General features: G+C 42.3%; 1 protein-coding gene across 1 annotated transcript; it reads left to right on the forward strand.

Annotated features, from left to right (window-relative positions):
- The first annotated feature begins 1,922 nt into the window (after window positions 1–1,922).
- On the forward strand, window positions 1,923–15,827 carry RGCC (regulator of cell cycle). The gene is made up of 5 exons (XM_069802634.1): window positions 1,923–2,052; window positions 2,212–2,406; window positions 12,081–12,188; window positions 13,728–13,790; window positions 15,464–15,827. Exons 1-5 carry the CDS (start codon window positions 2,016–2,018, stop codon window positions 15,469–15,471), a joined length of 411 nt encoding a protein of 136 aa, XP_069658735.1. The 5' UTR covers window positions 1,923–2,015; the 3' UTR covers window positions 15,472–15,827.
- Window positions 15,828–16,393: the final 566 nt, after the last annotated feature.

Below are 16,393 nucleotides of genomic sequence, written 5' to 3' on the forward strand. Positions count from 1 at the left end.
CATGCAGAAGTCTAGGCCAGGAGTACAGGAAGGAAGAAGTAGGGCAGGTCGTTCCCCTTTTTGTGGTCACAAGGCCCCTGAACAACTCAAGCCTTGTTGTACAAATTCACCCCTCTACATGTGCTCTTTCTTTGTGACATGACCTACAACCCTGTCCCAGACAGCTGTGAGCTTGCTTGACCATCTTTAGGAGAAATAATAGGAAGGGCACGGGAGGACTTCGAGCCTTTGGTTATTTTGCCTGTATGCCTCACAAAAGTGATACATGCAAGCCTGATCTAAAACATTTTTTGCCTCTAAGTCATGTGTTGCTATACAAACAAACATGGAACCAAATAATCAGTGCTTGATGTGTGCGGACAGTAGGGTTGATCATGTGTGGAGGTGCTTGGGCAAAAGAGAATTGATGTCAGCTGCAGGGCCGGGTCCTCGTCTTTTTGGGCTGCGAGTTCTACCTAGTCATGTACTTGTCGGTTCTCTTTTCTGCCTTGCGTCTGTTGTTGATCCTGTTTGCGCTCTTGACGTCATGCCCTCGTATCTCTGTGTTCCCTACTTTTCAACCTTGCTTTCCATCTGTGTCACTGCTGTCTTCAAAAAGGATTGTTTGTAGTCACTTTTATTAGCAGAGAGAAAAACAGAGGAAGACCACAAGAAAGGAGGAAGCAGCAGAATAAATAACAATTGAACTTCACCATGAGAACTTCTTTTGATCCACTGCAAAAATAAATACATGCCTCCCTATCAGTCGGTAAGGAGAGGTGAACGAATCTGTTAGATACAGATGGTTTATTGTCTAGAATATTGTTTTTCTCATTTTATGTCTTGCAGGAGCAATGACAATGTGTCTGAAAATGTCGAGAAGTTTTGGAGTTTTTTTTTTTTTCTTCCCTTTCCCTGTCCTTGACTCTTCTATTTTAGTTCTCAATATTCTCATCAACACCCAAATATAATGATAGCTCCTGACGCTTATGCATGGAATAGCACCTGATGTCTGTTTTCAGCATTACTGGCTGTAACTAAATGTGACAGAGTCTTCCCCAATGGGTATTTAACAGAGCGGGTATTTTAGCCGCTCAGACAGCTTCTTATTTAAAACGAGCCAGAGCCAGCGCAAGAGCAATCTTTGGCACGTATAAACATCAGGCTAACCTGACTTCAGGACAAGTGCTAATACCTTTCTCCTAGGAATAAGGAACCCTCTCCGCTGGAGAACGTCTTGGCTGACGCACCTGGGGCCGTGGCTGTGCTCGGGCAGCTCTGCGTGTCGCCCTACGTGTCGCCCTCCGTGTCACCCCACGCGTTGTCACCTTCCATGTCACCTCATATCTCTCCCCCTCTCACGAACCGTCCCAGCTGCCCCCGTGGCCGTGTTCACATCTCGCTCAGGGACGGAGCCAAGCCATACCCGCGGGCCGACGCCAGCACAACGCGGGGCAGCGATGGCGGTGATGGGGAAGGGGCACCCCGCTGCCAGTGAAGAAACCAACCCGAGCCCCCCGAGGCAGGCTCCTGCCTCTGTACGTGGGGTGACGAGCAGCCGCGGGGCTGGGTGAGGATGACCCAGCAGTGTGTTTTTGAGAGATTCCCTTCTCATAGCTGGCTCGTTGTGCCCTCCACCAGCCGCCCCGGCGCAGACTCCACAGGTAGCTGGGCTTAGCGAGCCGGAATGGGCCGGCAGAAGACACGATCAGGCTGTCCGGGGTGACGATCGGGAGGCATGGGGCCATACTGCGAGAAGGACTCGAGTTGTCTGGAAAACCCCGGCCTCGGGCCAAGCGGCCATGCCGGCTGGCGGGCCGTGCTGCTGCCCACCCCTAGCCCCGGCCCGGCGCACCTGCAGCGGGCAGGGCCGGCCCGGTCCGGCCCGGGTGCCACCTCCCCTTCCCGCCCTCCCCGCCTCAGCCTCCAGCCCGGGCGGGCTATAAGAGGCGGTGGCGGCGGAGCGGGGCCGCCCGTGCTGGTGGCGGGAGGCAGGGGCGGCAGCAGCGGCTCACCTCAAGCCCGCCGCCGCCGCCATGAAGTCGCCTCAGGCCAAGCGGGCGGCGGGTCGAGGTGGGAGAGGCGGGTCTGAGGGGGAGCGGCGGGCTGAGGGGGGGCGGCGGGACCCTTTCCCCTTCCCTGTGGGAGGCGGGCGGCGGGTCTCCCCTCAGAGCGCGGGGGTCCGGGGGCGGGCGGCGGCCGGCGGGCCCTCACGCTGCCGCCGCCCGGCAGCGCTGGGGGAGGACGAGGAGGAGGAGGAGGACGGCGGGGGCCTGGCCGAGGCGCTGGGGGAGTTCGACGCGGTGCTGGCGGAGTTCTCCTGCCCCGCCGGCCGGCGCCGCTTCCACTACGGCGAGCACCTGGAGCGCATGAAGCGGCGGAGCAGCGCCAGCGTCAGCGACGGCAGCGGCCTCAGCGACTCGGAGAGTGAGTGTCCGGCCGGCGGCGGGGGGGGGGGATCAACAGCGGGTGTTAAACCAGCGCGTCCCCCTCCTTGAGAGAGGCAGGGACCCCTCAGCGAGAAACCCGTCCGTTTTTTTTAAAAACACACACGTTTTCATTTACTTTTTGGGGTTTAGAAGTCGGAAGGATGCAAAGACCGGCCCCGCTGGCTTTATTCTCCCGGTGAGGCCGAAAAACTCGCCACGGGAGAAGGTCAAGCTGCCAGCGACACCCAGGAAACCCGGGGTCTTCCAAAAAAAAGATGCCTCTGGGGTTAACAGGGACCGTCCCTTGTATCTCAGTAGCCGAAATGCCGGTTGAGAGAGAGTGAACTAAAGCGTGCTGACCAGAACAGATGGAAACTCACCCAGGTTTCTGGTTTAGTGTTATCACTGATTCGGAGGTGATCGTTTTAAGCTAACTTGCCCCCAAGTGCGCTAGGTGTATACGAACGGTGTGTGCAGAACATGGCACAAGAAGGGTGGAGAGCAGATACTGACTCATGCCCTGTTATGAGCAAGAAAACATAGAGTTGGAACTAAGTTTTTTCTAGTTAACTTGGAAAAAAGTTTTAGCCCTTTTTTTTTTTTTTTTTTGCTAGTCAGGGAGACAAAACATTTTTCCTTTTCCAGACAGTGAGGCTGGAAACTGCTGTTCTCTTTGCGAGCAGTAGACTCAAGGACTACTTTGTCAGAAGCAAGTTCTGCTAAAAACAAAGTATACCCAGTTTTGTAGTTCCTAACTATATGGGGAGTTTTATGAAACTTATCTGGTTTTCAGGTCTTTATAGTAAAATTGCTCCTTAAATCTCTGTTGTGCATCTTTATCAGTTCAGGGACTTTCTGCGCAGTTCTGTTGACTTAGTGTTAAAACATAATCTTCCTAGTACTTAAGTTGCAAGAGCATAGCTTCTCCATATTATGAGAGCCCTTCAGTTTATCATCATGGGTAGGATTCATTTCATTTCATTGGCAGGTAATGTTTTACCTGCCCTGAACTTGGATACCTTGCCTAGCAGTGCCTTTGGGTTTTTTTTTCTGTAGTCAGTGGAGATAGGTGGATCAAGATGCTGTTCTGCTTTGTCATAATGTAGCGGGTGAATCACTCCTTGTAAGTATCTCTCTCCCTCTGAGGAAGATTTGGAAATGCGTGCCCAATCTAGGCTGGACACCAGCCTTTTGGGTGGCTGAGGGTGTGTAAGGTAAGGTCTGCCTTGACTGAGTCAAGCTGATGAAGTCTGTAAGCTGTGTTATAAATCTAAGTCTATTATCAACTACAGTAGTACAGCCCTACTGTTACCATTTCTTGTGCAGTCTTCAGTATTGTAATATATTAACCTCTCACATACTCTTACCACAAATGAGTTGCTTAAAATGATAGAGTGAAATAATCTACCGTTGAGAAAACCATAACCCCCTCCCCCCCCCCCCCCAGTATCAAGAACTTCTTCTTCTTGCATGGATAAAGCTGTTTGTGGTTGCTTAGAATATTTGCTGTGGTTCAGAAAACTTAAATCTTGAATGCTGCTTAAAATTGCTCTGTTAGGATTGACAGGAAAGACCTTTGGAGGAAGATGATGGTGTTCTCTGGCAGGGCAGGAGGCCTGGTGAGAAAAAGCATTCTCATGTAAATGGGCAGACCAGATCTTCAGGAAGATCTGGAAAATAAAGATCTGTGTGATCTGCAGTGATTTAGGCTGAAGACATTAATGGCATAGCAGGATATACAGGGTTTGATGGCTCTCTTGAAAGTCCTCAGGGATCTCGTATGAGGAACTTGTCAAGCTTCCAAATCCCATCCTGTGCTGGGGTTCCTCCCCTGGTCATGCATCATGTGAAAGGTGGCTCTGGAGAAATCAAAATCACTGACTTCTGGACACTGGCATGTACTGGACCAGGAGGGTGCACTAGGAGTGACCTGTTGGCATCCAACAGTGTCAAGTGTATGAGGATATGTTTAAGGGCAGGGAAACCGAAAAATAGCCAGCTCTCCTCATTTCTCAGAAAAGGCCCAGTAAAACACTTCTTTCTGAAGGCATCATTCAGTGTAATCAACTTCTTATTTTGAAGTTATAGTAGGATTGGAGAGGAATTGCAGATTTCTGAAGAGCTCCTTTTATAAAACAAGCTCCAGTGTCTGATGTAATCCAGCTACACTCCCTACATCTATTTTAAGAATGGATGCAGGGAGCTTCCTACTTACCCAGGCTCTGTCTGTTCAAACTCAAGGATTTTTTCCCCTAGGCTCACCTTTCCTTTGGTCTCTATCGTTTAGTGCAAGTGTAGTGCTGAATTCATGACCTTGCTATTCCCATGGTAATGCTTAGGTTAAACACCACTGCAGGATCAAGGAGAAGCTGGGGTGAAAGAGCAAGTTCTGACAAAACAAATCTGTAGCAACGCAAAAGAAATTCCAATAATATTATCTGCAGATAGTTTGAATGATCCTCTTGTTCGTGATGACTCTTTACATCTTTGCAAAATCTTGTTATCCAAGACTATTCCAACTATGCTTTGTCACGTATGTGCAGAACAGTTCAGACTATCATATTTTAGTGCTATCCCTTCTTGTTTGTTGGTTCATCTGATCCTCCTAACTGATGTGGTGTGGCTGAAGGTCAGGCGTATATATCTTTTAGCCACTCCTGCAGTGATATCTTTTGATCTGACTCTAGGGTGGGACTGTAAGGGAAGGTAAAATCTTAAACTTTTGCAACTGTTTGTTTCAGGGCCCCTGAATCAGTCTTAAATTCAACTTTATGAGAAGCCAGTAACCAGTGTCAGTGGTTGTACTCGAACAATACTGTTTTGTAGTAGGGTAAGGAAAGCCTTTCCTTTCCTGGGGCTTCTGCCATGAGGATGAGCCCATTTAATTTAACCGGAGTATTTACAGAAGATTTTTATCGATATAGTTAATCCTGCAAATATTGCTTTTAACCTTAGAATCTCCTCTTGAGGGACCTAGCTCCAAAAGCATTAATTGAAATTCTTATTTTACGTATTTCAGCCTCTTAAGAAAAGGTAAGAATTTGAATACACTACTGTGGAAAATGGGCATGATAGTACTTGGCTCTCCCACATCTTGTCCTGTTATTTGACTAAATGATCTTTGGACAAGGTCTGTCTTGGCCGTGGTTAAGTATTGTACATAACACAGTGGACTCTAGACCTTACACTACTAGCAAGGCTCACATGTGCAGATGTTCGTGATGATCTTAGTACTTGGCCCACAAATATTACATTAACCACAAGAGCTGAGTGGGTCAGTGGTGGAAATCATGATGCAACTGGTAAGTTACTCCAACAGACATTCTTGAGTTGCTGGACTGTGAGTGAGTACCAATTATGTTTCAGCTCCATACGTTCAACCAAAGTGAAGTATAACAGCTTTGTACTTTAGGTTATTCATCATGCTGAAACTTTGAAGTTGAGAGATGCCTTACAACACTTTGCTATTTACAGCGTATGTTGGTTGTGATAAAATAGGATTTGAGTCAGAGTGCTGTGCTGGCAGAAGCCTAGTGTAGATGTAGCTATACTGACAAACTCTTACAGATATCACTTGCTTCTTGTGTGTTGGAATAAGCTTGCAAAGGAAAGTGCAGGCTTGCCTCTGTAAATTGTATGTCCACTCAGTGCATTGTGCTACTATAGTATATGGCAATGTCAGGACAGTCTTCCAAGTTTAGGCTTAGGATAATGAGTAGAAAGTTGGACTTTATGAGAGGTTGTGAAGGGAAGCGCTTTAACATTTCTTGTGCCAAAGCTATAACCACACTAGAAGACTAAATGGTATGTTGTGCGCTCAGAATTGTTTCACGCTTCTAGCTCCGGATGTGTTTCTTGAGACAGGTTCAGCTTCAGCCACTCTGTTAAAAGCATTGCAAAATGTATCGATTCAGTTCTTGCACTGGTACAGCCATCAGTGTATCTTCATACTTATTTTTAGGAGTGTGTAAGTGCTTTCTGACAAATACCTCCTGGCTTTTAAACACAACATAAGACCTTGAGTGCATCTAGAACTCTTAATTTTGTAATTTCAAAATCAAGCAGGTGCAGGGTTACTAAGGGGTTGCACAATGCCTGGTGTAGTGCAAGCATTTGTGGTTACATGCCATGGATGTCTCCGAGTGGTTGTGCTAATGCCTCCACTATCTAGAGATGAAGCATAAGCCACTGTTAATACTGCAGCACTCATCCTGAAAAGCCTGCTTCCATTTGCAGTCTTTTGTAGAGAAGGTACAGAAAAAGGCAACAGAAATGATTGAAGAAATAAAATAGTTTCCAAATGACTAAATAGACTGGGACTGTCAGCCCAAAGGAGAGATGACTTGGGTGGGAACAAGCTTGTCTTCCAGAAAATCTGAAGTGACATTAGGAAAGTGACTGCTACCTCACCCAGTATGAGGAAATCAAATTAAATCAGCATGTTTCAAAGAAATAAGAGGAACTATTTCTTCTCATGGTGTATTGTTAAACTGTAAAATGTATCGCCTTAAGGTATCATGGATGTTAAAAGTTTACATAATCAAAAAATAACTAGATAAAATCACAATGGGAGGGATGGGGCCATCGGGGACTGCTGTAGGCTAAGATGCTACTGCTGTCTTAGAAAACATACTAATCTGTGCATTGCTAGAACTTGGTAGAGTTTATCTTGAAACTATCAGTGTATGGCTGCACCACTCTTAAACTCCTCTGTAGGCATGTGCTATGAGTCACTGTGAGAGAGAGAATGTGGGGTAGGTGAGCCTTTGGTCTTACCAGCAAATCCCAATCTTGTGTGATGAAGGGGAGAGCATTTTAAGGAGGTAGATTGTTTGTTTCTGAGAACTTCTAATGGCCTGTCTCTAACAAGAAGGCAATATAATCTTTAGAATGAAAAAATGGAAGCAAAACTCTCATGGAGAAATAACCTTTTATTAAATCATCTGAGAAATAATGTTTTATGAAATTACTGGTATTCAAAAGGAAGAAAACCCAGAAGTTTCAGATGCATAGGCTTCTCTCCAGGTATTTTAATTTAATGAGAAATGTGCTTTTTTGTAAGATTTCCTGTTCTTACCTCTCCAGCATACCTGTTTCTCAAGGAAGCATTAGTAAAGGGGAAGGTTGGAATTGGAAACACTGCCTCACAGATAGTAAGTGTGGTGGGGGAGTGGAATGGTAAGCTCTGTTTATTATGAGAAGGCACACGTGTACATCTGAATTTCAGGCTTCCTAGATAACTTCCTTGTAACTATGTGATTTGAAATCTTTTAAATCATGAAGCCTAGATGTGTAGATAGTGAAAAGGTGTGATTTTTGTGTCTGTTGGAGCAGATGTTTGTTAGCTAGGCAAAAACCAGAAAAAATAAACAATGCAGCCAAGTGTAACTGCGTTTATGATAAAAATAAACACTATCCTTGAGGGCTGCAACATACATATTGTGAAACAAGCTCTTTGCATCATGAGTATTTCTCACTTTCTACTGTTGGCATTAGAAATTCCCAATTTTATCTTTTTTATTATTTTAGCAAGTAGGCTATGTTCTGACTAAGAATGAGTTGTGCAGTCTGTTCATTAAATGCTGAACTATTGTTTTATAAATAAATTCATGGCTTGTAGAAACTTAAGTGGAATTTTAAAGCTCCTCTCTGAAAACTTTAGGGATGTGATTTATTTTTTCCTCTAAAGCTTCCCCACTGAAAACTGCAGTAAAAATTATACCCACTCCAGTGCTCTTTAAAATTGTATCCTTAACTATGGTACTAGAAAGAGCATAATATTGAAGAAGTCAGACAGCTGAACTTTTCCGTTGTCTGTTTTAAAATGAAAAGTTTGAGGTTTTCCTCCTTCAGTTAATTACTGCCCAGAACCTTTCAATTGCTCATTTCATGGGGACATTCTATATTTACATGGTATTGCCGTGTTTTTTCTTTGTGGTTTAACCATATACTGGAACAGCAAAGGTCAATACTAACTACAGATTACTTTGCCAAAGTAAAATACACCCATATTTATTCCAACCCCCTAATTTTGCAGCTATTGGCTTAGTTTAACTCCTGTAAGTCAACTCAGTAGCTTAAGTCTCAGATTTTTAAGGTTTGGTTGTTTTTTTTTAAGGAGACAGTATTAGAGTGTTTCTTTAAAACAGCCGAAGGGACATAGTTTATATATGTGTGCAGGCGGTAGAATCAAAATACAAAATACAAAGTAATGAATGATAGATGAACTTGCATCACAGTGGGAGAGAAAGGGCTGGATGAGGAAGGACAGCAGCGATGAGAGATCTGTGGCATCAGCCTCTGGTTATTGGGTTGCAGGGCATGTTGTATTTGTGTGGCAGTGGAAATCTTCCAAGGGCCATTATTGGAGGTGAATGAGCAAATCTTGGCTGTGGCAGCTGGTGGAGAGCAAGGACCAAAGTGTCCTTTTCCCAGAGCTTTCTGCCCTACAGCCACAGTTTGCCAAAGCGGCTGTTTTTGTGTGATGGATATCACGAGTTTTTTTTTTAACAGTACATTGTTTTCAGCCCTTATAATGACCTTGACGGTGGAGTCAATGCATTTCTCCTTCCATCATCAGAATTTCTGCTGCTTGGTGGCACGTGTAAGCCACAGCCAGTAGCTATAAAGTGTGTTTTTCCTTTTGAGAAAGAAATCTTGATATTTTCCTGTAACTATTAATATTATAACCCATCAGAAGATACCACTGTTTTATGAAAACAGTTCACCTTTTGAAACTGGAAGAAAAACATTTATATACTTAAAGCAACAGTTTGGTCTTATTTTCTCTTGCCCAGTTGTAAATATTTCCCAGCATAAGGTTTGCGGAAGCCACCATGAAATAATGTTTTCTGGTTTCAGTACATTGTGAGGTGAGCAGTCAGTACTTCCAACTGCTTATAGAAGGAATATGGAGAGAAAACCACAAAAAGAATCAAAGGTGACTGCTAGCTCGGATGTGTACATGGATATAAATGAAAAGAATTTTGTGAATAGTTTGTGGCCAATTGAAATGGCTTATTAAAACTTTTGTCATTTGAGTTGCCCTCACAAGCATTCACAAGAAGAACATTTTGTTCCAGCTATATATAAGAGCAACTGGAGCTTTGGGTTTGGTGTACGAGAAGGATTGGTTTGTAGTATAAATTCCCAGCGTTGCTACATTTGGTGTCTGGGTACTAGTACCGTAGACTCCTCATTAAAAGTACAGTCAGTTTTGTAGCCATTTTAATGTGGATTATTTTTTATTAATGAGCTCTAAAAGCTTTAAAATATGAAATAAATTGGAAGTTCTTGTTTTGCTTTTTTCAAATATATTGCCTGGGAAGTGTTTTATCTTTGATGGTCTGTTCTGTCAGTGTTTCGGTGAGTTGTACTCTTGGCTATAGGACTGTTTGGTGTGAGGTGTTGCAAGTTATTTGGCTTTTTTGTGATGGTAGGGGTTTTGTCCCGAACAGCTAGAATTTTCCGTTCTAAGTTTCTTGGTCACTAGGGTTTGCATCTTGGCTGAAAAGAAATGTGGGTTTAGTAGAAAGTTGGTCCGTAAGCTGATTTCAGGAGGAAAATTGTCATACCTTTAACTGTAACTTTCAGTCCATTAATGTACAGGGTTCATATTGTATCATACAAAACTGGTAACAGACATCATTGCAGAGCAGTGTCAGATTTCCGCCCCCTTAGATTGTTTTTTTACATTTTTAGGAGCTACTTTTAAAATAGCTTATTTTTCCATTTTTCTATCTAAAATTATCTCAATTCTGCATTGTATTCATCAAACCGTTCTTATATCTGAAGTTTCAAGAAGATTAGTTTTGATCTGCTCTGGTTTAGAGAGAACAGGCACTTAAGAGTGAAGATAAAGAAATTACAATAAAAAGCTAGCGTGAAGAAGCATACCCCTCTTTCTAAACAAGAAGTACCCACTGGTGGCTGATTTGGGCAAGCAGTAGTCCCAAGTACCAGACGTCGGTCACATCATCGCTCACGTTTGCGTGGTGCTGTGGGTAGCACGTGCGTTTGGTAGAACAGGATCCGAGCTGATTGCAGAGCGAACTGTGAAAGATGCAGTGCTGTGGTGGGCCAACATGCATACAAAAGAGGAAAATATTCCAGGCTGAAGCTTCTCACACAAGCCTCTTCGGTGTTTATTGCAACAGAGGTAGGCTTGGAAGCTAGCACAGAAGAAACGAATAGACAATCAGCCTGTGACTGGGGAAACATCTGACAGACTTAGTAGATGCAATTGTCTGGTGTGATTTGCCACTGTACCCGTATACTCCCGTGGAAGGTGGTTTTATGCTGGTAAGGACAGCGGCCTAGAGGAGATGGGGTGTGGACATGCACTCTTCTTCCCGAAGATGGGGGAACTTACAGTAGAGGGGTAGTCTGGTGGAGCACAGTCTCTACGTTTGATATCTGCAAACATCGTGGCAGTGTAGACGTGCAGATCTTGGCAAGGCAAGCTGTGGTCCTGCCCCCTTTTGCTAATTCGGCAAGACACACTTAATTTAGCTAAGGCAGTCATCTCCTGGCATAGCAAATGAGACAGGCATCCAAGGAAGTGTGGCAATTCTGACTTGGATGGACTTAATTCTGCAGCGTAACCACCTCCTAGGCTGGGGCTTCAAGGACAAATGCTACGTGTGCTGCAGGGGGGCAAAACTGCTGGCCTCAATGGCAAGAAGCGGTAGTCAGCATAGTACATTTATTTCCTAGGAAGTGTGCCAAATAAGTGGAGACCATTGGCATGTTCATATTACAATGGTTTCTTTTTGTAGAACTACCGGTTTCAGGTCACTGGCTCAAAACTGCAGGAACTAGCAGTTTTAGTGTCTCTAATACAGTGACAATTCCTCCTTCCAGTGGAGCCATGACTAATACTTTGTCTGCACTGTACATCAAGGAACTCTTTTCATAAAATGAGACAAGACAAAGATCATTTCTTGATACTTTTGAAACTTAAGGACTTGTCTAAAAACCAAGAACATCAGAATGGTATTGGAACCTTTCCCGTTGCTTTCCAGGGCATATAAAGCGTTCTTTGAAAGATCACCTAAAATAAGGTTGCAGAACATCTTGTGTACAGATGTACTGCTTCACGAACTCTGGAGAGTTACGGTATAAATGAAAATTAAAAGATGCCGTACCATTTATCTAGAACGTGAGACCTAAAGCAGCAGAGTAATGTATGGAGAAATGGGTGGGTTTGCTTCAGGGATGAGGACAACGCTGAATATATTCTCTGTTCTGGGGGACTGCCCTTGTCCTGGAGCTTTTTATTCAGCCTTTTGAAAAGCTTTTGAAAAATTCAGGTAACCAGAATTTCCCAGAATATTGTGAATCAGGCAGGTCATACCAGGCCTAATTTCGTGGATGTGGGATAATTGCCATTCCTGTTATATTTTCCAAATGATGCTGACTGCAGGGAAAGCTGACACTTTCCTTCCTGGGGGTGAGGGTTGGGCCTAGGACTGCTTGCTTTTTAACAGTAGGTATGGGAACAACAGCCTTCACACAACAGATGATTTATTTATCCCTCTGGTTTTGAAGTCTGTAAATTTGAGTTCTACAGACTTTGAAGCCTATATAGGAAAGGCTCCATTTCTGGTTTTAATTCTATTGCAAAGTTGCAGAAGGTGTTAGTTTTACTTTATCATGTAACTTTTTTTACAGGTGCAGATTCACTCTACAGAAACAGTTTCAGCCTCAGTGATGAAAAGCTTAACTCTCCAACTGCATCTACTCCGAGCTTGCCATCCCCATCAGTAACTCCATGTAAAGGTATGCTTAATTTTAACTGTTGGCATTTCTTCCTAATTCTTTACTACATAGGCTTCTTTCTGTGAGCCAGGATTCACATGCATGCATTGACTTTTTTTTTTTTTTAATGACAACAAAACTAAGGATTGCTGTTGAGCACGCTACAGATTCAAGTATTATTGTCTTAATTATAAACAAGAATAACACACTGCATCTACACTTCTTTGCAGGTGACCTGGCAACTCTTTGGTTTTGAAACACCAAGCTAAAGAAAATTACAGTTTTTTGGTTGATGAGGAATCATGGTACTACTTACGGAATACTTCACTTAAGAATTAACTTGTGTTTCTTTTTACTGAAGCGACTAAGTAACTTAAGCGTCCCATCTATATACAGAAATACTTAGCCTGAATGCAGGGGTGCAGTAGGTGACTCCTCCAAATCCATATGGTGCCATTCAACTTAACACAATTTCTCAGATCCACATAGACCTTGCATTGCTGATACAACCCATGTATTAGTAATTCCTTTCTCCTTTGCCGCTATGCTGTTTCAAAGTGGCTTTTGTCTTGCAGCTGATCTAACTCCCCAGGAACTTGTTTTATTCAGGTTAACTTAGATTAACTCTGGAGTAGACAGAGCAGTAAATGAACGGTCATACATATGTACTACACAGTTACAACTACTCTTCTCAGATGCATGCTTAAGAGCTTTTCATGCTTTCATGTCTTTTCCACAGTGACCAGTCACAAAAAAACAAGTTTCTTTCTTTCTAATTAGCATGATACTACGGAGAAGTAACGAGTAATAGTTAATAAGAAGTAGCAAAAAAGAGTTCAGTTAAACTGGTAGGAAATACTTGGCAAGGAATTACACTAAAGGTCAAGATAGTCTTCCTGATGAGGAGACAAAAAGACAGAAATGGAGTTGGAAGCAGCTTGGAGTAGACCATAGAAATGAGATAAGAAAGCTATTTGCAGTAAAACTAGATTGAATGGAACCAGTGGTGTTCTCAGGAGTGGAAATTCAGGTGGATGTTTGGATCCAAATTTATAGTGTGTGGACCAAGATCAAAGGACCTGACATCACAGCAAACCAGTGATACTGACATGATTTAAGACACTTAGATTTATGTAGGACTGGGAGCTAACTGGGTGGGGTTTGATTATACATTATGAATTATACATTTGATTATACATTATGAATGCAGTATCTGAATATATGCAATAAGCAAGACTCCCACAGTAGCAAGGACATGGATTAGTTGACATACAGCTTTATTCTCCACTTCAACCTCTGCCTTTTAAGGGAACTGAACAGAGGATTGCTTTGCTTTGCTTCTGTCAAATGGAAAACTATAAAAACTAGAATTTTAATTCAGTCTCCCCTGTTTTCTATGAATGCATTTGGACATTGCAGCAACCCTATTGAACTTCCCTGAAAATAGTCTGCAGCATGTTTGATACCACTGAAAATGATTTGGGGGATCGTGTGATTCCGGTGTTTCTTTTGGCCAGAGAAATATGTCATGTTTAAGCAGTATTGACTCTCATTTTGCAGCAAAGCTTGGAGACACAAAAGAACTGGAAGACTTCATCGCTGATCTTGACAGGACACTAGCAAGTAAGTAGGTTTTTATTAGTAGGCTGCATCTCGGTTGGTAATGTCAAAGAGTGATGAAAGCCAGTGTATGGGGGGAGGGGTAGCAATAGTTTTATATAATGTGGCTTCATTTTTGGTTTGCTAGACCTATAGATCATTATGTGGACAAGAAGGTAAAATAAACTGAATTCTGGTCTTTGCCTGAATGTTCAAGGCCTGCAGTTTAGCTTGTGTGACAAAGGCTGTACTCCAGTGAACCCCTGTCCTCCTCACCTCTGAGGCAGCTGCAATTCACCCCTCCTTCACAGTGTATAGATCAAGTAAACATCACTTTCTTAAATACTCAAAACTCAGCTAAAAAGTGGGGGGTTGTTTCTTCATTATAAAGCTAAGTAACTAGAAGAGTAACTGCAGGTGAGGGGAAACCTTTTTATTCTGGACTTTGCTTTACAAAAGAATTAAGGAGCAGGTATCTGTATCTGTTGACTTAGATGAAATGTCAAAATCCTGTTTGTGCTTGTCTTTACCAGGAACAGAATTGAGATCACTTTTTCTGTCGCTATCTAGAAATTGTATTTTCCAGTTACAATACTAGAGTCTTCATTATGATTTTTAAAGAAAAACAACAAAACCAAAAAAATGCCCTCCTATTCTCAACCAAGTACTCTACCTATTCTTTCTGCTTATTCCTGTACTGTTACAGAGATGATACTGGGTTTTTTTGTATGGAACCAGACTATAGACCCCAAAGTGAAAAATTGTAGGACTAGACCTAAACAGCAGCATGAGCACCCCCCCCCCCCCCCCAAATAAACTATGAATTGAGAGTTTCTTGCATTCATTAGGTATTTTCCCTTCCCTGTAATTCTTGAAGCCTTGGCCATCTGCCTTGGACTTAAGACAGCTGCTCTTATGGGTTTCCTACTTCCCTGTTGTCTTACTTGTATCTTAATCCTGGTTTCACTTCTCTTACTTAAAACATATTTCTAGTTTCCTGACTTCTGTCATGGATGTATGCTTGAGCTAACTCCATATTTACCACTGAAACCTAATTGACTGAAAACTTTTGAGTTTTTGAAGGTTTCTGTAGAACAATGAAACCCCAAACCAGCAAATATTTACCTTGCTGTATCTTGCACAGCTCTGTTGCAGCTAACTCTTAAGGGGCTGCCTATAGTATATAGGTTTTATTGTCTTCTTGCAAGGCACATTGAAAGTGAGGGCAGGGATTGCCACCTGCTGTAGTGGGTTTTGGGTTTGGGGGGTTTAGGCAGCTTATTTTTTTTAATCCTAGCTAAGTGAATCTCTAGTGATGTCAGCAGAGTCTCATTTATACAGTGTCACTTGTCTTACAGTGATACGCTATCTTTATCATACACGGGAATTCTGAGGAAGAAGTCCAACTTCCATCTGATATTTATTATCACATTTTTGAGGAGTTGTATTTATATGCTTGAGGTTACACAGACCTTTGTACAGATGTCTTTTTCAAGGCTAACACGCTGGTTAGAACAGTAATAGCCTTAAGTTTTTACACACTAACCTTTTGGCTCTCGTGTTAATTAAAAAAAGGCATAATTTTGGCCTGTCAGGCAGTCTAGCAAGCTGGGTATAGATAGGGTGTCTAGTATGTCAACAACATGCAATCTTATTTAATATAGAACTTAATGATCTTTCTTGTTTTGTATGTCCAGGTATGTGAAATGAACCTTTGGCATTGTGCTTGCCTATGAATGTCTTCTGAAGGATAAGTGACATCAATCACTGAGAACTGCTGCCCTTTTCTGATAACTTTGCTACCCAAGATACTCGCCTTCTGAACATAACCTTTGTAAACTCCTACAAGTATTTAATTGGCAACATCAGTTTTGTTACTTTGCAGCAGATGGAATAAGATAACTTAACTGTTATAGCTGTATTTTGCTTTAAAATATAGCTTGAATTTTAATTTAAAGTTGCTTTTATGAAAATATATTTGTAATTTTATATAGTTGAGAACTTTTAATGCTTTTTTCCATTATAATATATTTTTGTATGCAAATAAACCCTGAACTGGAATCCAGATGTCTGAAAGCTTCATATGAACATGCGAACTCTGAAACATAAGTACAAATTAAGCTCTTACTGAAAACATCAAGCTTTAAAATATCTGATAAGGGTGTATTTCCTGTTAGGCAAAATGTGTTAGTGCTGGCTTTGTGTGGAACTTCACATTTTTCTTTTCAAATTGCTTAAATAAGAGAATTTTGTACTGTGTAAAATTAATACAATTGGGAAAATAATAAAATTTGTCAAAACTTACTTTAGATTTGCTTTAATACAAATGAAATAACACTGACTTAGTACAGATTTGAACAATAACACCTATTTCAAACCCCATGTAAAAGCTAGCTTTAAAATTACATACCATTCTACATGAAGTACTTGTTGGGAGGTCAGACATTTAGGCCCATGGGTTTAAAGGTATGGAGATCTTGTAGCACCAAGAAAATACTTAAGTGTCTGGATGTTTCTGATACCAGACCCTTGGGTCCAAAACAGTCTACCACTCTAAAAAGACTTCCTGGCCATCAGTGTTATGCTGAGAGAGTGGAAGGTGAACTTATATTTTTACAAGGAACCTG

This window comes from Haliaeetus albicilla, chromosome 15 (assembly GCF_947461875.1).
Source record: "Haliaeetus albicilla chromosome 15, bHalAlb1.1, whole genome shotgun sequence".
Classification (NCBI taxonomy): Eukaryota; Metazoa; Chordata; class Aves; order Accipitriformes; family Accipitridae; genus Haliaeetus; species Haliaeetus albicilla.

Bases quoted from the DNA above. Each gene is read 5' to 3' on its own strand.
- RGCC (XM_069802634.1), top strand. From the start codon at position 2,016: ATGAAGTCGCCTCAGGCCAAGCGGGCGGCGGGTCGAG. The intron at 2,053-2,211 runs GTGGGAGAGGCG...GCCGCCCGGCAG, and splicing joins CAAGCGGGCGGCGGGTCGAG to CGCTGGGGGAGGACGAGGAG. The intron at 12,189-13,727 runs GTATGCTTAATT...CTCATTTTGCAG, and splicing joins ATCAGTAACTCCATGTAAAG to CAAAGCTTGGAGACACAAAA.